At 37.5% G+C, this 22919-nt stretch overlaps 1 protein-coding gene across 2 annotated transcripts; it reads left to right on the forward strand.

Moving 5' to 3' along the window:
• Positions 1-15671: 15671 nt before the first annotated feature.
• On the forward strand, positions 15672-21870 carry LOC134477902 (endogenous retrovirus group K member 13-1 Env polyprotein-like). Of its 2 annotated transcripts, none has more exons than XM_063257467.1 (2): positions 15672-16475; positions 19346-21870. In XM_063257467.1, exon 2 carries the CDS (start codon positions 19370-19372, stop codon positions 21452-21454), a length of 2085 nt encoding a protein of 694 aa, XP_063113537.1. In that variant the 5' UTR covers positions 15672-16475; positions 19346-19369; the 3' UTR covers positions 21455-21870. The 2 variants fall into 2 exon arrangements, with proteins under 2 accessions (XP_063113537.1, XP_063113536.1); XM_063257466.1 differs by having other exon boundaries at positions 15677-16475; positions 19367-21870.
• The last annotated feature ends 1049 nt before the right edge of the window (positions 21871-22919 follow it).

Raw genomic sequence — 22919 nt, forward strand, 5'->3', positions numbered from 1 at the left:
TCTATTCCATTGATCTTTGGTTCTGTTTTGATTCCAATACCATGTTGATTTTACTACTGTTGCTTTGTAGTATAACTTCAAGTCAGGGATTGTGATGCCTCCTGCTTTGTCTTTGCTGCTTAGAATTGCCTTTGCGATTCTAGGTCTCTTCTGGTTCCAGATGAAATTTAGGAGTGATTTCTCTAGATCTATAAGGTATGTTGATGGTATTTCTATTGGGATTGCATTGAATCTGTATAACAGTTTTGGGAGAATGGCCATCTTCACAATGTTTGTTCTTCCTATCCATGAGCAAGGGATGTCTTTTCATTTTCTGAGATCATCTTCAATTTCCTTTTTCAGTGTATTATAATTTTCACTGTATAAGTCTTTCACTTCTTTTGTAAGAGTAATTCCTAAATATTTCATTTTTTTGGTTGCTAATGTGAATAGTCCAGTTTCTCTTATTTCCCTCTCTATGATTTTGTTGTTCGTGTATAGGAATGCTATTGATTTCTGAGTATTGATTTTGTATCCAGCCACGTTACTGAATTTATTTATTGTATCTAAGAGTCTTTTAATGGAGTTTAGGGGGTCTTCTATGTAGAGTATCATGTCATCTGGAAACAATGATAATTTAACTTCTTCTTTTCCTATCTTTACCCCTTTTATTTCTCTTTCTTGCCTAATTGCTCTGGCTAGTACTTCCAGTACTATATTAAATAGGAGTGGTGATAAAGAACATCCTTGTCTTATGCCCGATTTTAAAGTAAAGGCTTTCAATTTTTGGCCATTTAGTATGATGCTGGCTGTTGGTTTGTCATAAATGGCCTTTATTGTATTGAGGTAAACACCATTTATTCCAGTTTTCTGTAAAGTTCTTATCATGAATAAATGTTGGACCTTATCGAAGGCTTTTTCTGCATCTATAGAGATGATCATGTGATTCTTAATTTTGGCTTTATTGATATGGTGGATTACATTTATTGATTTGCGTATGTTGAACCATCCTTGCATTCCTGGGATGAATCCCACTTGGTCATGGTGTATAATCTTCTTGATGATTTGCTGGATCCTATTTGCCAATATTTTATTGAGGATTTTTGCATCTGTGTTCATTAGGGAGATCGGTCTATAGTTCTCTTTTATAGTTGGGTCTTTCTCAGGTTTTGGTACTAGAGTAATATTTGCTTCCAGCAATGACTTAGGAAGGATTGCTTCCCTTTCAATTTCGTTGAATAGTTTGAGGAGTGTCGGCATTAGGTCTTCTTTATATTTCTTGTAGAATTCTGCAGTGAATCCATCTGGGCCTGGGCTCTTCTTGGTGGGTAAGGACTTAATTACATTTTCAATTTCATTAGCAGAGATTGGGTTATTCAACAGTTTTACATCCTCTTGATCTAGCTTTGGCACTTTATATGCTTCTAAGAATCTGTCTATTTCTTCTGTGTTATCAAACTTTTGAGAGTAGAGGTTTTCTAAATAGGTGTTGATGATCTTCTGTATTTCTATTGGGTCTGTAGTGATTTCTCCTTTTTCATTTCTTATTGCATGAATTTGAGCTTTTTCTTCCCTTTTTAAAATAAGGTTGGCTAGGGACTTATCAATTTTATTTATTCTTTCAAAGAACCAACTCTTTGATTCGTTGATTCTTTGGATTGTTTTCTTAGAAATCTATTGCATAGATTTCTGCTCTGATTTTTATAATTTCCTCTCTTCTTTTGGCTTTGGGCTTGACTTGCTCTTCTTTTTCTAGCTGTTTGAGGTGTAGCATCAAGTTATTTATTTGTATTCGTTCTGTTTTCCTGATGTGGGAACTCAGTGCAATAAATTTTCCTCTGAGGATGGCTTTCACTGCATCCCACAGATTCTGGTAAGTTGTATCTGCATTTTCACTTTCTTTTAGGTATTGTTTAATTTCTTCTTTAATTTATTCTGTGACACACTGATTACTTAAAAGTGTGTTATTCAGTTTCCATGTGTTTGCGGGATTTTTGCAGTATCTTTTATCATTAATTTCTAATTTCAGAGCGCTATGATCTGATAACATGCAAGGGATGATTTCAACTCTTTTGCATTTGTTTAAATATGTTCTGTGAGCTAATATATGGTATTTTAGAAAATGATCCATGTACTGCTGAGAAGAATGTGTATTCTGATGTTGTTGGGTGGAACATTCTGTATATGTCTATCAAACCCATTTGTTCACAGGTGTGTTTCAGTTCTGTTATTTCTTTGCTCATTTTCTGTCTGGTTGATCTGTCCCTTGGTGTCAATGGTGTATTAAGGTCTCCTGTTACAATTGTGTTACTGATAATTTGAGTTTTCATTTCTGTTAATAATTGTTTTATATAACTGGGTGCTCTGGAGTTTGGTGCGTATATATTTAAGATAGTTATCTCTTCCTCTTGGAGTTTTTCCCTTACGAGAATGTAGTGACCTTCTTTGTCCTTTATGGTCATTGTTGGTTTAAAGTTCACGTTGTCTGCAAACAGAATGGCTACTCCTGCCTTTTTTTGGATTCCTGCTGCATGAAGAATTGTTTTCCATCCTTTGACTTTCAGTCTGTGAGTATCCTTCTGGGTTAGATGGGTTTCCTGTAAACAGCATATGGTTGGATTTTGTTTCTTGATCCATTCTGCTAGTCTGTTTCTTTTGATTGGTGCATTGAGACCATTTACATTAATGGTTATTACTGTTAAATGCTGATTAATTGTACGAATGTTATCTCTCTGCAGTTGCATCTTTTTCTTTCTGTTCTGTTTAATTATTTGCTTTGCTTAGTGGTTTTTTCCTTTGTGTATCTAAACTGTCTTTCAATATTTTTTGCAGGGTTGGTTTGGTGTTCATGAAGTTCTTCAGCTGTTCTTTGTCATGGAAGTATCGTATTTCACCATCTATTTTGAATGATAGTTTTGCAGGATATATCAGTCTAGGTTGGAAATCATTTTGCTTTGGGATCTGGAATACTTCACTCCATGCTCTTCTTGACTTTATCATTTGTGATGAGAAGTCTGCTGTGATTCTGATAGGTTTTCCTTTATAAGTGATCTGTCTTTTCTCTCTGACAGCTTTTAATAATCTATTCTTGTGTTGGATTTCTGGGATGGTGATTATTATATGTCTGGGTGTAGTTTTATTTTGGTTATGACTGTTTGGAGTTCTATATGCTTCACTGATCCTGATGTCAGTTTCTGATCTCATGCTTGGGAAATTTTCAGCTATTACTTCTCTAAATATCCTCTTGACATCCTTTATGTTTTCTCCTTCTTTTTCATTGATCCCTATCATTCTTATGTTATTCTTCTTTGCATTGCCTTGCAGTTGTTGAATTGTTGTTTCCTGATTCCTTTTTATTTTTAAAAGATCTTTCCTTTCCTGTTCACTAGCTGCAATCCTGTCTTCAAGGTCTGAAATTCTACATTCACTTTCATTAAGGCGGTTTTTACAACTTTCAGTGGAGTTTTTTATTTCCTGTATATCTCTGTGCATCTGCATTATATATTCTGTTTGTTTCTTATATTGCTCATCTAGGGATTCTATCTTTTTCTTTAGTTCCTCCAATTTTTTATCTGTGTTTTCTTTAGATATAATCAGTATCTCTTTCATTTCTTTTATCATTTCTTCTTTTATCTGGGAGATTATTTTGAGTTTGAATTTCTTTAAAGCTTCCTGGAGTTGCTTGTCAATTTCAGTAGCTATTGTGTCCGATATATGAGTTGGATGGGATATATTTTCTTCTTCTTTTTTTTTTTTTAATTTAAGAGGAAAAAGAGAAAAACACAAAACAAACCAAAGCGGCGTAAGGGTACACGCAATACAGAACTACAAAACAAAACAAAACCAAACAAAACAAAAAACCATAACAGTAAGAAATTACCTGCTAGTAGATTACACACTATTTTCTTGAAAATAGTTCCTCAAATCACAGTATCAAAGAACACAAGGTGGACATTCAAACAGGGAGACTGCAAACAGCTGTGTTCAGTGTTCCAAAAACATTGATAAAGTCAGCTATTTAACACCCCCAAACACACTTGCTGTTATATCCGTTAGAGCTCTTTTTCTTTTTTTTTCCCTCTCTTTTTTACAACAAAATTTACACATCTTGGATTTTATTACTCCTTAGTGCTTATTACTTTCTTTGGGGGGGGGAAGAATACAGTCAAATATGGCAAAACAAAGCTGTCAGTCAAAACCAAGGATAGACATAGCACATGGTGTAGAACAGAGTACAAGTTTATCAACAATGGTTATCAACATTGTCCCTTGTTTCCTTAAAAAGAATTGTCTATCTCATTAGATATTATAAAGTTGAACAAAACAGTAGAGAACAAGACCAATAAAACTTAGGCATTGTAAACATTACAGGACTTCCAAAGAAGACAATAGTCAAACCAGAATGGGTATCTTAGTGAATCTTATTGTCTTCAAAGTAGTTGCCTATGTCTTCAAACTTGATACTATCATATAGAATGGAACAGAGTCTAATCAGTCAAAACAAAATCATGGGAGAACTACAGGACTTCAAAACAAGTTAATAGGAAATCCAAAAGAGTTACTATTTATATATCCTAATTTTTTTGAATTTTTTCTTTAATTAAGACAAACATAAGAAATGACTAAATAATTTTTTTTGAAACAATAAGGGGGAGATTGAGATAAAACAGGACATAACAATATAACAATAGAGGTCACAGCATGACTGTTTCAATAACCTAGTACTTCACCACCTTATAACCTGACTTAATAGTAGTTACCATAGTGTCTATTTCCTTGAAATATTTGGGTAAAACTTCATATACTCTAGCTTCAAATATTTTCATATCAAGAAGCCCAGAATAAAGCCTTTCTAATTAATGAGTGAAAACTTTATAAGGCTTCAAGGCCACCTAATGGGGAATCATGATTACCACATATTTTTATATATTTGAATCATTACTTACATTAGGGAAACTATTCGGTATTCACACATGCGAGATTGATTTATTTCACTTATGAGTATGGTATCAAGCTGCGCCCATTTATTGATAAATATCTCAATGTGATCCTTCTTTATAGCTGAATAATACTCCATTGTATAGAAATACCACAACTTTTTTATCCATTCCTCAGTTGATGGACACTTGGGTTGTTTCCAAGATCTGGCGATTACAAATTGTGCTGCTATAAACATAGGTGCACATATATCACTGTAGTATGATGCTTTCAGTTCTTCTGGGAATATGCCTAGAAGTGGAATAGCTGGAATAAATGGGATTTCCAGTCCCAACTTTTTGAGAAATCTCCAGACAGATCTCCACAAAGGCTGTACCAGTCTACACTCCCACCAGCAGTGCAGGAGAGTTCCTTTTTCCCCACAGCCTCTCCAGCATTTGTTGTCGGTTTTCTTGATCCTGGCCATTCTTTCAGGAGTGAGATGGTATCTCAGTGTGGTTTTAATTTGCATTTCTCTAATGACCAATGATGATGAGCATTTTTTCATGTATTTATTTGCCATTTGCATTTCTTCATCTGAGAATTGCATATTCATCTCAGATGCCCATTTTTGGATTGGATCTTTGAATTTCGGAGGTCTGAGTTTTTTTAATTCTTTGTATGTTTTAGACAAGAGGCCCTTGTCTAAGAGAGAGTTCACTAAAATCTTTTCCTAGTTTGTGGGTTTTCTTTTCACTATGCTGGAGATTTCTTTTGACATGCAGAAACTTTTTAATAAGAAGTGGTCCCAGTTATTGATTCTGGGAAGTATTTCCCGTGCGGTTTGAGTCCTGTTCATGAATTCTTTACCTACTCCTATGTTTCCAAGGTTTCTACCCAATTTGTCTTCCAATAGATTTAGTGTTTCTGTTTTAATATTCAGATCTTTGACCCATTTAGATTTTAATTTAGTGCATGGTGATAGACATGGGTCTAGCTTTAGTTTTCGACAAATGGAGAGCCAGTTTTTCCAGCACCATTTATTAAAGAGACTGTCGTTCTTCCAGTGAACCTGCTTGGCTGCTTTATCAAAAATAAGGTGGTTGAGTGTGTTCGTAGTTGTGGTTGTATCTTCTAATCTATTCCACTGATCTTCAGCTCTGTTTTGATTCCAATACCATGTTGATTTTACTACTGTTGCTTTGTAGTATAACTTCAAGTCAGGGATTGTGATGCCTCCTGCTTTGTCTTTGCTGCTTAGAAATGCCTTTGCGATTCTAGGTCTCTTCTGGTTCCAGATGAAATTTAGGAGTGATTTCTCTAGATCTATAAGGTATGTTGATGGTATTTCTATTGGGATTGCATTGAATCTGTATAACAGTTTTGGGAGAATGGCCATTTTCACAATGTTTGTTCTTCCTATCCATGAGCAAGGGATGTCTTTCCATTTTCTGAGATCATCTTCAATTTCCTTTTTCAGTGTATTATAATTTTCACTGTATAAGTCTTTCACTTCTTTTGTAAGAGTAATTCCTAAATATTTCATTTTTTTGGTTGCTAATGTGAATAGTCCAGTTTCTCTTATTTCCCTCTCTGTAATTTTGTTGTTCGTGTATAGGAATTCTATTGATTTCTGAGTATTGATTTTGTATCCAGCCACATTACTGAATTTATTTATTGTATCTAAGAGTATTTCAATGGAGTTTAGGGGGTCTTCTATGTAGAGTATCATGTCATCTGCAAACAATGATAATTTAACTTCTTCTTTTCCTATCTTTACCCCTTTTATTTCTCTTTCTTGCCTAATTGCTCTGGCTAGTACTTCCAGTACTATATTAAATAGGAGTGGTGATAAAGGACATCATTGTCTTGTACCCGATTTTAAAGTAAAGGCTTTCAATTTTTGGCCATTTAGTATGATGCTGGCTGTTGGTTTGTCATAAATGGCCTTTATTATATTGAGGTATAGACCATTTATTCCAATTTTCTGTAAAGTTCTTATCATGAATAAGTGTTGGACCTTATCGAAGGCTTTTTCTGCATCTATAGAGATGATCATGTGATTCTTATTTTTGGCTTTATTGATATGGTGGATTGCATTTATTGATTTGCGTATGTTGAACCATCCTTGCATTCCTGGGATGAATCCCACTTGGTCATGGTGTATAATCTTCTTGATGATTTGCTGGATCCTATTTGCCAATATTTTATTGAGGATTTTTGCATCTGTGTTCATTAGGGAGATCGGTCTATAGTTCTCTTTTATAGTTGGGTCTTTCTCAGGTTTTGGTACTAGAGTAATATTTGCTTCCAGGAATGACTTAGGAAGGATTGCTTCCCTTTCAATTTCATTGAATAGTTTGAGGAGTGTCGGCATTAGGTCTTCTTCATATTTCTTGTAGAATTCTGCAGTGAATCCATCTGGGCCTGGGCTCTTCTTGGTGGGCAAGGACCCAATTACATTCTCAATTTCATTAGCAGAGATTGGGTTATTCAACAGTTTTATATCCTCTTGATCTAGCTTTGGTACTTCATATGCTTCTAAGAATCTGTCTATTTCTTCTGTGTTATCAAACTTTTGAGAGTAGAGGTTTTCGAAATAGGTGTTGATGATCCTCTGTATTTCTATTGGGTCTGTAGTGATTTCTCCTTTTTCATTTCTTATTGCATGAATTTGAGCTTTTTCTTCCCTTTTTTAAATAAGGTTGGCTAGGGGCTTATCAATTTTATTTATTCTTTCAAAGAACCAACTCTTTGATTCATTGATTCTTTGGATTGTTTTCTTAGTCTCTATTGCATTGATTTCTGCTCTGATTTTTATAATTTCCTCTCTTCTTTTGGCTTTGGGCTTGACTTGCTCTTCTTTTTCTAGCTGTTTGAGGTGTAGCATCAAGTTATTTATTTGTATTCGTTCTGTTTTCCTGATGTGGGAACTCATTGCAATAAATTTTCCTCTCAGAACGGCTTTCATTGCATCCCACAGATTCCGGTAAGTTGTATCTGCATTTTCATTTTCTTTTAGGTATTGTTTAATTTCTTCTTTAATTTATTCTGTGACCCACTGATTACTCAAGAGTGTGTTATTTAGTTTCCATGTGTTTGCGGAATTTTTGCAGTATCCTTTGTCATTAATTTCTAATTTCAGAGCGCTATGATCCGATAATATGCAAGGGATGATTTCAACTCTTTTGCATTTGTTTAAATATGTTCTGTGAGCTAATATATGGTCTATTTTAGAAAATAATCCGTGTACTGCTGAGAAGAATGTGTATTCTGATGTTGTTGGGTGGAACATTCTGTATATGTCTATCAAACCCATTTGTTCACAGGTGTGATTCAGTTCTGTTATTTCTTTGCTCATTTTCTGTCTGGTTGATCTGTCCCTTGGTGTCAGTGGTGTATTAAGGTCTCCTGTTACAATTGTGTTACTGATAATTTGAGTTTTCATTTCTGTTAATAATTGTTTTATATAACTGGGTGCTCTGGAGTTTGGTGCGTATATATTTAAGATAGTTATCTATTCCTCTTGGAGTTTTTCCCTTTCGAGTATGTAGTGACCTTCTTTGTCCTTTATGGTCATTGTTGGTTTAAAGTTCATGTTGTCTGCAAATAGAATGGCTACTCCTGCCTTTTTTTGGATTCCTGCTGCATGAAGAATTGTTTTCCATCCTTTGACTTTCAGTCTGTGAGTATCCTTCTGGGTTAGATGGGTTTCCTGTAAACAGCATATGGTTGGATTTTGTTTCTTGATCCATTCTGCTAGTCTGTTTCTTTTGATTGGTGCATTGAGCCCATTTACATTAATGGTTATTACTGTTAAGTGCTGGTTAATTGTAGGAATGTTATCTCTCTGCTGTTGCATCTTTATCTTTCTGTTCTGTTTAATTATTTGCTTTGCTTAGTGGTTTTTTCCTTTGTGTATCTAAACTGTCTTTCAATATTTTTTGCAGGGTTGGTTTGGTGTTCATGAAGTTCTTCAGCTGTTCTTTGTCATGGAAGTATCGTATTTCACCATCTATTTTGAATGATAGTTTTGCAGGATATATCAGTCTTGGTTGGAAATCATTTTGCTTTAGGATCTGGAATACTTCACTCCATGCTCTTCTTGACTTTATTGTTTGTGCTCAGAAGTCTGCTGTGATTCTGATAGGTTTTCCTTTATAAGTGATTTGTCTTTTCTCTCTGACAGCTTTTAATAATCTATTCTTGTGTTGGATTTCTGGGATGGTGACTATTATATGTCTGGGTGTAGTTTTATTTTGGTTATGACTGTTTGGAGTTCTATATGCTTCACTGATCCTGATGTCAGTTTCTGATCTCATGCTTGGGAAATTTTCAGCTATTACTTCTCTAAATATCCTCCTGACATCCTTCATGTTGTCTCCCTCTCTTTCATTAATCCCTATCATTCTTATGTTATTCTTCTTTGCATCATCTTGCAGTTGTTGAATTGTTGTTTCCTGGTTCCTTGTTATTTTCAAAAGATCTTTCCTTTCCTGTTCACTAGCTGCAATCCTGTCTTCAAGGTCTGAAATTCTATCTTCACTTTCATTAAGGCGGTTTTTACAACTTTCAGTGGAGTTTTTTATTTCCTGTATATCTCTGTGCATCTGCATTATGTATTCTGTTTGTTTCTTATATTGCTCGTCTAGGGATTCTATCTTTTTGTTTAGTTCCTCCAATTTTTTATCTGTGTTTTCTTTAGATATATTTAGAATCTCTTTCATTTCTTTTATCATTTCTTCTTTTATCTGGGAGATTATTTCGAGTTTGAATTTCTTTAAAGCTTCCTGGAGTTGCTTGTCAATTTCAGTGGCTATTGTGTCCGATATATGAGGTGGATGGGATATATTTTCTTCTATATACATCGCTCCTAGGGTTTCTTGAGATGGGCTGGAGGTTTGAGGTTGTAATTTGGTCTTTCGTTTTGTCATTTTCCTATATTTCTGTGTTTCAAGTGTTATTTGAAAGCTTCCTCAGGATCTGTTGAAAATCCCCTTCTATGTTTGGAGCTACTGGGACTCTGGCGCCGCGCTACTCCAAGCCATTAGGCCTACAGAACCAGTGGCCCTCCTCTGCCTGCTCAGAACTCCGCAGTTCCAGACAAGCTGGGCCTCAGGGACACTGTGCGCCCACCTGCCCCTTGGAAGCTCCACAGTTCTTCAATCGCAGCCGGGTTAGGGTACTCACCACAGGCCACAGTGCTTCAGGAACCTGTGGACCCTCCCTGGTTGCAGAGATATCCACAGTCCTCCAGACACGCAGAGAGGCCAGTGAGGGCACCCCAGATCTGCCCAGCTCCTCCTCTGCAGACCTATGGCCAGGCGCGGCAGCTAAACAGGCTGGGCTAGGCTGGTAGTGTGGGCCAGCCCACCTATCGGGAGCTCAGCAGGTCTCCAAATGAAGCCGGGAATGGGGAGGCTGATGTGGAAGCCTCAAACCCACCTCTCTCCTTCACTGCACCTGGAAGCCTGAGGGAACTCCAGCAGTCTGGGCGCAGAAATCCAGAGTCCTCCAGATACGCAGAGAGGCCAGTGAGGGCACCCCAGATCTGCCCAGCTCCTCCTCTGCAGACCTATGGCCAGGCGCGGCAGCTAAACAGGCTGGGCTAGGCTGGTAGTGTGGGCCAGCCCACCTATCGGGAGCTCAGCAGGTCTCCAAATGAAGCCGGGAATGGGGAGGCTGATGTGGAAGCCTCAAACCCACCTCTCTCCTTCACTGCACCTGGAAGCCTGAGGGAACTCCAGCAGACTGGGCGCAGAAATCCAGAGTCCTCCAGACACGCAGAGAGGCCAGTGAGGGCACCCCAGATCTGCCCAGCTCCTCCTCTGCAGACCTATGGCCAGGCGCGGCAGCTAAACAGCGATATATTTTCTTCTATATACATTGTTCCTAGGGCTTCTTGAGATGGGCTGGAGGATTGAGGTTGTAATTTGGTCTTTCGTTTTGTCATTTTCCTATATTTCTGTGTTTCAAGTGTTATTTGCAAGTCTCCTGAGGATCTGTTGAAAATCCCCTTCTATGTTTGGAGCTACTGAGACTCTGGCACCACGCTACCTCAAGCCACTGGGCCTGCAGAACCAATGGCCCTCCTCTGTCTGCTCAGAACTCCGCAGTTCCAGACAAGCTGGGCCTCAGGGACACTGTGCGCCCACCTGCCCCTTGGAAGCTCCACAGCTCTCCAATCGCAGCCGGGTTAGGGTACTGACCACAGGCTGCGGTGCCTCAGGAACCTGTGATCCCTCCCTGTTTGCAGAGATATCCACAGTCCTCCAGACACACGGAGAGGCCGATGCAGGCGCCCCAGATCTGCCCAGCTCCTCCTCTGCACACCGATGGCTAGGCATGGCAGCAAAACAGGCTGGGCTCGGGAGATAGTGTGGGCCAGCCCACCTGTCGGGAGCTCAGCAGTTCTCCAAGTGCAACCGGGATGGGGAGTCGGATGTAGAGGCCTCTAACCCACTACTCCACTTCACTGCTCCTGGAAGCCTGGAGGGTCCGGAACAGTCTGAGATTTGGGCAGAGTGTGCTGAGCACTCATCACAGGCCACAGTGCCTCAGGAACCTGCAATCCCTCCCTGCTTGCAGAGATATTCACAGTCTTCCAGACACATGGAGGGGCTGATGCAGGCACCCCAGATCCGCCCAGCTCCTCCTCTGCACACAGATGGCTAGGTGCGGCAGTGAAACAGGCTGGGCTCGGGGGATAGTGTGGGCCCGCCCACCTGTTGGGAGCTCAGCAGTTCTCCAAGTGCAACGGGGATGGGGAGGCGGATGTAGAGGCCTCAAACCCACCTCTCCCCTTCACTGCACCTGGAAGCCTGGAGGGACCCAAACAGTCTGGGCTGAGATATCCACAGTCCTCCAGACACATGGAGAGGCTGATGCAGGCACCCCAGATCCGCCCAGCTCCTCTTCTGCACACAGATGGCTAGGCGCGGCAGCCGAAGATATGTTTGAGATGAACTGTTAGACACTAAATTGGTGGTGACACTTCTCCATTACCCATTTCAACCTTGCCTTTTGGCGTCCTACTATTATAATCAGAGTCACCAGAATTACCATGGGCCTTCGTTTATTCTTATCTCAATTTTAGGAATTATTTACAATAGTTGGATATTTTTATTTGTATTTGAATTGCTTTTACTTCTTGACTTCTGTGGTTCTACCTTATATTGGATGCTTCTCTTTCTTCTTCTCTGCCATTTTTTCACTGATTTCTAAATACATGAGAAATAATAGTATACATTCCTGTGTTTATGCTTCTTACTTTCATACAGTACATCCTTTCCAATCAGATGCCTTTTTCTTTTGTTTTTTTCTGAGACAGGGTCTCACTATGTAGTTCAGCCTGGCCTTTAACTAGATATATAGCCCAGTATGGCCTCATACTCACAGTGATCCTTCTGCCTCAGCTTCTGGAGGGCAGAGGTTACAGGCATGCACCACCACACCCAGATCAGATGCCTTCTTAAAATTCACTCCAGTTGAATTGTTTATAGGTATTACGCTAAATAAAATAAGCCAGACATAGTAAAACACTGCATAATCTATCTTATTTATGGAATATAAAAAAGTCAAACTCAAAGAAACAGTAAAAGAGAGGATACTGGCAGCTGGAGGGTAGAAGAAGTGGGGAGATGTTGAGCAAAGAACAACTTTCAGATAGTAAATTCTGGAAATCTATAGTACCATACGGTTGCTATATCTTATTGTAATGCACTATACACTTGAAATGTGCTAACAGAGTAAATCTTGTATGTTCTTATTACAACCACGATAAAAGGTCACTATGTGAGGTGCTGGATATGCTAATTAGCTTGACTAGTCATTATTTCACACTATAGATGCATGTAAAAACATACTTTATACCTTTTATACATAATTTTTGTGTTCAATCATATTTCAGTAAATCTGGAAAAACTCTGTTCTAATTAAATGAAAGAATAGATTTATCTCCCTTTATCCTTTTGAATGTGTTTACATTTTGAATCTATATTGTATCCAAGGTGAGAAATTCTAAATTTCAGTGAAGCCTAAAAGTGAATTGGCTTTAGATGTTTATAACTGTACATACTCATGGTGCCAATACCCATTAGAAATACCATATCCTTCATACCAGAGAGAGATGGTGGTGACGTCTACTACAGTATTAGAAGGCTAATCTAGAGATCAGCCTTTTATTATCGGGTCAGTCTTCTCACATATCAAATGAAAAGACTAAAATGAAAATAATTTCACAGTTCAGTGGAGTATTGGATTTTGAATTAATGAAAATTAAAATTTCTCTTCAAAGAGCAAAGTACATTATTATAAAATATAGTTAATTACTGAAAAATAAAGAGGAAATTTATACTTCTTACATTCTTGAGTTTGCATCCAGTTGTTCTCTCTCTTCTCTTTCTCCTTTCTGCCATTGACAAATGACTATTTTCATCCAAGTGAAGATATGTTAAACATAAAGAGACCAGGGTACATTCAGCACAATGCAATCTTTGTGTAAGTTGCCAAAAAATTTCTTGAGATTAAGGATGAAACATATATATAAAAAATCTGGGTTGTCCATACTCCTGGAATTCCTTCTCTGCGTTTTAGGGTATTACAAGGTCAGAAAGAGTTATTCGTAAGCCAATCTAAGAACTGTGGTCAGTTGATAAGGTAAGAATTAAATGGAAGAATTAGAAAATGATGATTTTATAACTAAATGACTTCAGACTTGAATATTGTCACATTTATTTCAGCTAAAGCTGTAAATTTTCTAATCTTACATAGCATGAGAAAAAACTAAAATTGACAGGGAAAAAAGATGTGAAGCAAAACAATATCTTGTGATTTTACACCAGAGTTTTTGAAATTAAAAGTGTTAACCATCCTATTTTAAATAAATTTGAATTCCTCTACCCAAAGGAGAAAAACTATTTAAATCAGACTACAAATTGGATTAGTGCTAAAGATTGAATGTCTTTGAGAACATCCTTAGAGGATATATATATATATATCTTATTTATGGAATATAAAAAAGTGAAACTCAAAGAAACAGTAAAAGAGAGGATATATATATCCTCTAAGGATGTTCTCAAAGACACTATATATATATAATTGCATCTGCTTTTTAAAGGTTTTTGTTGTTTGCATTTAGCAGAAGCAAAATTTTTATTTCTAGCCAGGGAATAGTAAGCTTATTAGTCTGATTCTGATATTGTGGGATTTTCCAGAAAACTAGGATACTTTGATAAACTTCTCTTTAGTTCATAAGAACTTTTTCTTTGGGTACTCTGGGGGTGTCAAGTTCAATATCTTTGTCAACAAACAAATCTTTTGGGACTCCATACTAAGCAACAATGAGGTTTATAGAGTTGGAAGAACAGCCAGAAGCAATTTAATTCCACTAGCAATCTAATTCTACCCTCGACTTCTAGGCAAAGTTATCAGAATAATCATTTGTCCTATTTTTCTAATCGGGAAGAAGGAAACAGAACACTTCAGAATACAGGAACTAAATGCTTATAAGATTAACTGTTAAAACTGTTGTATCTCTTGTAACTGTCCTTATTGCATTGAGATCTATAAGGAAATTTAAGTAAGGTTTATTGTGATTCTTTTACAGATGATATATATTTTTTCTGCATCAGTGTCTATCAGTAAAATAGGTAAAATTGTTTATTTGCTTTTCTTGAAAATTATAGAATTCTACTTAAGACATATATTTTAGCAGTTACTCCACCATGTCCTAGTGCTGTGATAGCCAAAGACAATATTAGCAACCGAAATAAATACCTTAACACTGCTATGGTTGAATAGTCTACATTCTTATGTATGTGTAGCCAGATTTTCTTTAGGTGTTTTTAAATGTAATTTAATTTTTTTACATTTCTTTCAGGTACACATGTATATGCCACTTTAAAAAGTCCAACACAAATTCCTTGATAATTTATTTGATAGTTTGATTTTACTTTCACTTTTTATTTCCACTTTTTTTTCAAAATCAATTGAAAACAATGGTCATAGAACCATTTGATAGAGTGTCTAGAAATAAATGCAAATGGACTAAAATATTTAACAGTCACTGCAGATTATAATTTGTGAAGACATCAAACCATGCCCCATTATGAGTCAAAGATGGTCTAGGAATGTGAGGTTCTGCTTAAAGTGATATCTCAATATTTGACACAAAGAGGTGAGCCAAGCAGAGGTAGTAGGAAATATTTTTGAGGGGATTCTCAAGCATCTGTCAATCATAATTTCAAGTAATTATTCTTTAATATATCCTGATAATCTTTATGTTCAACAAAATTTATATTTCAGATGACTTTGTCTAACAAATGGCAAATACTCTCTTGACTCAGCTGATTGGAGTAAAGTCTGTTGTCTTTTTCCACTGTGGAGAGCTCAGTCACTATCACAACACTGCGATCCAAGTTGTGGATGAAGAGATGGTTGCAAGCATCTCTTATCCTGGGATCTGTCAAGCAAGTAATTTCTTTTTCCTTAGTAGTAGAATTTCCTAGGGTAATCTGATCAGAGCTGATGAGAATAATAAATCATTGGAAAACAGTAATTTTCTTCTTTTTCGGTTATGCCTTTTTAGCTACAGAGATCAGGAATTTGTAACAAAAATGCTGAACTATCTGTGAAGGATTCTGGAGATGAGGCCAGAGAACATGAAGTATCTATTAGCTCAGACCACAAAATATCACTTGAAAGAAATTATTGAGGGAAATCTTCTTTTGGAAACAATTTTCCTTGTACTACAAAACTCCTTGACATCAGTGTTCTAGTACTTGTGTTATAGATTTTAGTTTATCTTTTTTTTTTTTGTCTTTTTCCTTTTAATCGGTACCAGGGATCGAATTCATGACTGCCTGCTTGCAAGGCAGGCGCTTATGCCACTGAGCTAAATCTCCAGCCCCCTGTGTTATAGATTAAAGTACAATATCTCATTTTCAAGTTGCAGGTTTTTAATATACTGTGGGGGATGAGGTGTCACTTTGTAGGCCCAACCCCCTCTAACCTGCAATTTACAATAGCCGCCCTGGTATGCGAGAAGGAGGTAGAATAGGAATGCCTGTTCTCAGTGAGCCCCTCACCCTCTGGAATCCATACTGTGAGCTGGCTTTGTTTTGCAGAAGTCTTGAGGAAGTGGCTGGCCACCCTTTGTGACACTAACAGCAGACAAATTAACAACATTCTTGAGCTAATGAATTTCTTCCTGGGCTAGAGAAGTTATGAGAACTGGTTGTGATTATTTACTTCACTTAGATAGTTTTAGAATAAACATTGTAGTCTGTCACGTTGTAGCTTGCCACAAAGAATGCCTTTTCACTACTTAATTATCTGGGCTCTGTGAACTGATCGGGTTTACTATATATGAATCCTAAAATAAAGATTGTGCGTGCAGTGCAGTGTAACGCGGTGCAGACAGTAAAGGTGTCTCTCCTGTCTTTCTTTTCCGAGCACTGTACCCCCCGTGTCCCGATCAGGCGTGTGTGCGTGTTTACCTTGCCCGGAGTTCAGAGTGCTCTAAGACACTCACGACAAGTGGCGCCCGAATTCAGGGACTCCGAAGGTCGCTTAGGAAGGTAAGTATAATTTTATTACGGGGAAATGGGACAATCTGCTTCCTCTCCTTTCTTAAAAATTCTTAAACATTTATTATCTATATATGGCATATCGCTCAGGTCAGCTGACTTGGATATGTGTATTGATACAATTAAAGAATATAATCCTTGGTTTCCAGATGAAGGAACTTTGGATGTAGAAGTATGGAGGAAGGCAAGGGTTAGTATAGAAAGGGCTATGCAACAGGAGGAGAAGATTCCTTTACGTTTTTGGGCTATTTGGTCGGTTGTGTACTCTTTATTAAAAGCTATGGAAGATGAACATATTGTAGAAAATCTTCAACTAGAAATTAAGCCAGTTATTCAGGAATTGCCCCTCACAGAGGAGGAGCAGAATGTAGTTCAAAATGACGCTATCGCTTTAAGTAGTGAAAAGGCGTCCAAACTAAAAGTAAAATCCACTACAGCCGACTCAGCTTTAGCTGCCGCAGCAATATCAAATTATGACAATCGCCCAATTTTACAGGCTATACAGCATTTAACACAAGAGGTGAAACAACTCTCCGTTAAGCAGAACCCGCCTGTAGTTCCCTCTGCACCTCCTCCATCTAACCCTAATTGGAGTAAAGCCAAGCTAGCTTTGGCTGATTTACCAAAATTAGGGGATTCTGATGAGGAAAAGCCTGCCTTTGCTTTCCCTGTAATCAGGCCGCAGCCAATAGATGGAGAGGCAGTTCCCCCTAGATGGGAAGCATTTAATATGGATGATTTAGCAAAATTAAAAAAGGCTGTAACCCTTTATGGCCCTCAGGCTCATTACACTAGAGAATTAATAACATTGGTAGCAGATCAGTATGGTAATCTTGCTCCTTATGATTGGAAAGCCTTGGCCAAAATTCTTTTAAAGGAGCCAGAATATTTACAGTGGCACATGTGGTTTATGGAAGGTTGTGCAAAAAAGGCAAGACAAAAATGCTGATATAGTGATAGAAATGTTTTAGAAGATATTTTAAAAACTTTACCTCAATATTTTTCTCCGTTTGGACTTGTAATAGCACAGGATAAAATTCAAAAGGAAGAAGTTAGTCATTATTTGGGATATATTCTTACTAGACAAAAGGTGATTCCACAAAAAATGTCTATTAGGAGAGATAAGTTATCCACTTTAAATGATTTTCAAAAATTATTAGGGGATATTAATTGGCTTCGTCCCACACTAGGTATCCCTACCCATGCATTGCAACATTTGTTTGCTACTCTACAGGGCTCTTCAGATCCATCCAGCCCTCGTTCTTTAACAGCAAAAGCAGAGCAAGAATTACAGTTTGTAGAACAACGAATTAAGGATGCATTTTTAATTAGGATTGATCCTAAATTGCCTCTAACTTTATATATTATTAATACTTTTCAATATCCCTCTGCAGTTTTAGGTCAGAATGCTATGCCAGTAGAATGGGTATTCACTAAAACTAAGCAATCTAAAAATGTTATGCCTTATATTGACATGGTTGCAGCTTTAATTATGAATGGTAGAGCTCGTTCTATAACTTTGATAGGAGAAGATATAAACAATATAGTTATCCCTTTAACTAAGGAACAATGGGAATATTTGTTGTCAATTACTGAAACCTTACAAATTGCTTTAGCAGATTTCATGGGAACTTTTTCATATCATTTTCCTAAAAGTAAATTATGGGATTTTTTTAGACGTCAACAATTTGTGGTTAATACCTTATTAGCTGTACAGCCAATTCCACAAGCTTTGACTATATTTACAGATGGATCTAAAAATAAAGCTGCATATTGGACTCAAAAATCTTACTGGGTACGTCAGACAAATTTTAACTCTGTACAACAAAATGAACTTTTTGCTATATTACAAGTGTTTTTAGATTTTCATAACCAACCTATTAATATTATAGCCGATTCAGCCTATTCTGTTGGAGTAGTGACAAATATCTATTCAGCTGTGTTATATTCTAATAAGCCTGCTTTATTGTCTTTATTTCAAAATTTACAAATACATGTTCAAAAAAGAAATCATTCTTATTTTATTACTCATTTACGTTCTCATTCTCAGTTACCCGGACCATTAGTATCAGGTAACAATGCAGTGGATTCCTTAGTTATGTTCACTACACCCGTTGAAGAACATCAATTTAATCATGTGAATGCAGGACATTTGCATCTTAAATATAAGATACCTTTTACAAAAGCTAAACAAATTGTAAAAGCCTGCCCTATTTGTAGACCATTACATTTAAGAATTATTCCCGCAGGTGTCAACCCTCGAGGAACTCAACCTAATGAGTTATGGCAAATGGATATTACACATGTACCTTCTTTTGGTCGGCTTTCTTATGTACATGTAGTTATTGATACATATTCTTCATTTCTATGGGCTACTGCTCAACAGGGAGAATCCACTAAAAATGTTATTGTACATTTATTGGAGACTTTTGCAGTTATGGGAATTCCTTCTAAAATCAAAACAGATAATGGACCTGCTTATACTAGCAGAACATTTAAACAATTTTGTGATCTCCATAATATTATTCATATTACAGGGATTGAATATAACCCCCAGGGTCAAGCTATTGTTGAAAGAGCACATGGCACTCTTAAGTTGCAAATTAAAAAATTAAAAAGGAGGAGTCAGGAGGATATTCAGATACCAATACTGTTTAAATTGCAAAACAGTCCAAAAACATTACTGCATCAAGCATTGTTTATTTTAAATTTTCTCAATTTACCACAAGGTGAAATATTAACAAGAGCTGAAAGACATTTCGAACAGCAACAACAGCCCTTTGTGATTAATGAACCTATTTGGACTAAAACAGCTCCAGAGGCTGAATGGGAGAAGGGCACACTGCTCTATAAGGGGAAAGGTTTTGGTTATATCTCCACAGAAAATGGAATTCAGCAGTGGGTCCCTGGACGATGGATCAGGATCCGCGCCTCCAGACCCTGTTCGCCAGCCCCGGAGACAACTCCCCAAGGAACCGGAACCGTGCCTTCAGAAGCGAGCGCGAAACCAGCTAGACGCTGAAGATGCAGAGCTTGTTCCTATTGCAGCCATGGCCAGATTACAGCTAAGAAAATCCCGCCGCTCACAGCGACCAAATTTAAATCCCCTCCCTACATGGGGACAATTAAAGAAATTGACCATAGAAGGGCAACGGCTTGTCCTTCAAGCAGGAAAGCCTTTAAACCCTGAAAACTTGTTTTTAGCTTTATGTGCCTTGCTCACTGTTGCGTCGGGGACTGAGGTACCTCCACATTCGTACTGGGCATATATTCCAAATCCCCCTTTATTAGAACCTGTAAAATGGGGAACTAGTGATATTTTACTTTATACCACACCTAGAGAAATTTTGTCAGCACCGTGGGCTGATTTAACCCCCCACAATCAAGATGATGGGACATTATTCAATTTTACTTATTATGGTAATCAAAGGCCTATTTGCATTGGGGAACCGCCTTGCATCCCTCTGGGATGGCAGTATTGGATTCAACATGGAATAAAAGCAGGCAACAAAAGAACAAGGCTTCAAGCCTTGGCTGCTCAAACCTTTAATGTTACCTGGAAAAATTTAACAGCACCTGATACAAATACATTTCCTGTATGCCCTGAATTCACTTATAAAAATATTTCTTATTATCCCATAATTTGGCAACTATGTATGGGAAAATTTGCTAAAAATATTGATGGGTATATTATTTGGGGACCATTTGGAAAATTCGTTAATGGATGTGCTGAATGGAATGAGACAAGATGTAATCTCTCTGTTGTGTATAGTCTTCCAGATCCAAAGAAAATAACTGACGGAGCTCCTATATTTCATCAGAAGACGTCTCTCTTGTGGTGGGGAGATGGTGGAATCGCTAACCCTGCTGTTGCAGCCGAAGAATACCCTCATCACCTTCAAAATCATATTTGGAAGATTCCAGCCGCTATGCAACCTGTAACCTTGTACAATGTTTCCTATTCAGGGACTAGTCGATCTGTATCTACTACTTATAATTTTACTAGGTTTAAAATGTATAATATTACTGTTTGTGCACCTCTGCCTTATGTCTTTTTAGTGGGAACTTTTAATTTTACACATTTTTCTTGTACTTGTTTAAATTGTCAATTGTTTACATGCTTAAATAGCACACTAAATTTCACCAAGCCTTATACAGTTATGCTGTTACAACAAAAAACTCATATTTGGTTGCCTGTAAATTTAACTCGACCATGGTCTCAAGACCCGGTAATTTCTGTTACTACTGAATTTTTTAAACATCTGTTAAAACGTACAAAAAGATTTATTGGAATAGTGGTTGCTGTACTGTTAAGTCTGATAACTGTAGCCTCCCTAGCAGCAGTCTCAGGAATAGCTTTACAAACCTCTTTGCAAGAAAAACATGTTGTAGAATTATGGCATGAAAATTCTCATGAACTTTGGTTAACTCAGTGGCAAATAAACGCCAAACTACAACAACAAATAGACCTCCTTAAACAAACAGTTGAATGGATGGGTAGAAAAATATTGGCTCTTCAGCATCAAGTGTTTTTAAAATGTGATTGGAATTCAACTACTTTCTGTATAACCCAACGACCTTATAATCAAACAGAACATGAATGGGAAATGATTAGAATGTATCTAAATGGAAACACCTCTGCCCAGGAGGAAATAGAATCTTTGCATAATCAAATTGACAAGGATTTTGCAAAGCAAAATGATGATGAATCCCTAGCACAATTCGCGCAATTGCTTGCTCAATCTTTAAAAGGATTAGATTCCAAAGGAATCTGGCAGAGCATAACCCACACTTTTAGTGGCATGGGACTTAGTTTAATTATAGTTCTCATTGCCATAGTTCTTGTGTATTTTTACTGCATAAGACGAAATACTATTAATAACCTGATCTTATGGAAATTGTTGTTAAAAAATAAAAAGGAAGGAAGTGTGGGGGATGAGGTGTCACTTTGTAGGCCCAACCCCCTCTAACCTGCAATTTACAATAGCCGCCCTGGTATGCGAGAAGGAGGTAGAATAGGAATGCCTGTTCTCAGTGAGCCCCTCACCCTCTGGAATCCATACTGTGAGCTGGCTTTGTTTTGCAGAAGTCTTGAGGAAGTGGCTGGCCACCCTTTGTGACACTAACAGTAGACAAATTAACAACATTCTTGAGCTAATGAATTTCTTCCTGGGCTAGAGAAGTTATGAGAACTGGTTGTGATTATTTACTTCACTTAGATAGTTTTAGAATAAACATTGTAGTCTGTCACGTTGTAGCTTGCCACAAAGAATGCCTTTTCACTACTTAATTATCTGGGCTCTGTGAACTGATCGGGTTTACTATATATGAATCCTAAAATAAAGATTGTGCGTGCAGTGCAGTGTAACGCGGTGCAGACAGTAAAGGTGTCTCTCCTGTCTTTCTTTTCCGAGCACTGTACCCCCCGTGTCCCGATCAGGCGTGTGTGCGTGTTTACCTTGCCCGGAGTTCAGAGTGCTCTAAGACACTCACGACAATATACTTTTGTGTTTTTGCTTCTTATCCCAAACACTTTTTCATCTGATGGGCTCCTTCCAGTTGCTTCCTGTGTTTGAGATTTTGTTTGCCTCCCCCCACAAAGCTGAAACCCGCGGCCTGTGGTTAATATTACGCTAGTGTCACAAGTGCTGCTGCTTAGCTTGTCGTGATGGTCAGTTCAACTTTGTTCTTTTACAGGATTTAAAAAAAATGTTTTGTTTATATATTATTCCAATTGTCAATTTATATATTAAAAATATGTATATTTTGATAGAATTCACACTGAATCTATAGTTCAATTTGGAGAAAACTACCTTTTTGACTCTTCAGATTTATGAAGATGATATATGGCTCTACTAACTAGGTCCTCTTAGATTTTTCTCAATAATGTTTTGTAGTTTTTAGTGCAGTAAATATGTATATCTTTTGTTACATTTATTCCTAAATAGTTCATTTCTTACCTAAAAATTCCATATTTGTTATGGGTTGTGCCTAGCTGTCCCCCCAAAGTCTCATGCAGTCATGCAGACAGACTACTAGAGTTTGAGATTGACTTATAGTCCAGTTCTAGGATTAACAGTGTGAGTGCTGTACCTGCTCCAGGGCAGGCAGGTAGCCTGCTTACCATATAAGGGAGGGAAAGAGGCTTGCTCTCCCTTCTCTCTTGTTGTATTTGTTATCTTCAACCACCATAAATGGTTATCTCTGTGCCAAGCCACCTTGCCCTAGGGGAAGCTGATTATGGACTGAAACCTCTACAAACTTGGAGCTAAAAAAACCTTTCCTTCCTTAACTTTGGGGCTGAGGACCACCTTGATGTGATACAGAGCAGGCATTTATTAATATTAGTAAGTTGGCACAAAAATAAATTGAGACTCTGTCCTGGGCCTCCGTGACTTGTGGTTAACCACTGCTAGTTAAGGATAGATTAATCTT

Source organism: Cavia porcellus, unplaced genomic scaffold, assembly GCF_034190915.1.
Source record: "Cavia porcellus strain 051 isolate PalLab524CR breed Dunkin Hartley unplaced genomic scaffold, mCavPor4.1 scaffold_10, whole genome shotgun sequence".
Classification (NCBI taxonomy): domain Eukaryota; kingdom Metazoa; phylum Chordata; class Mammalia; order Rodentia; family Caviidae; genus Cavia; species Cavia porcellus.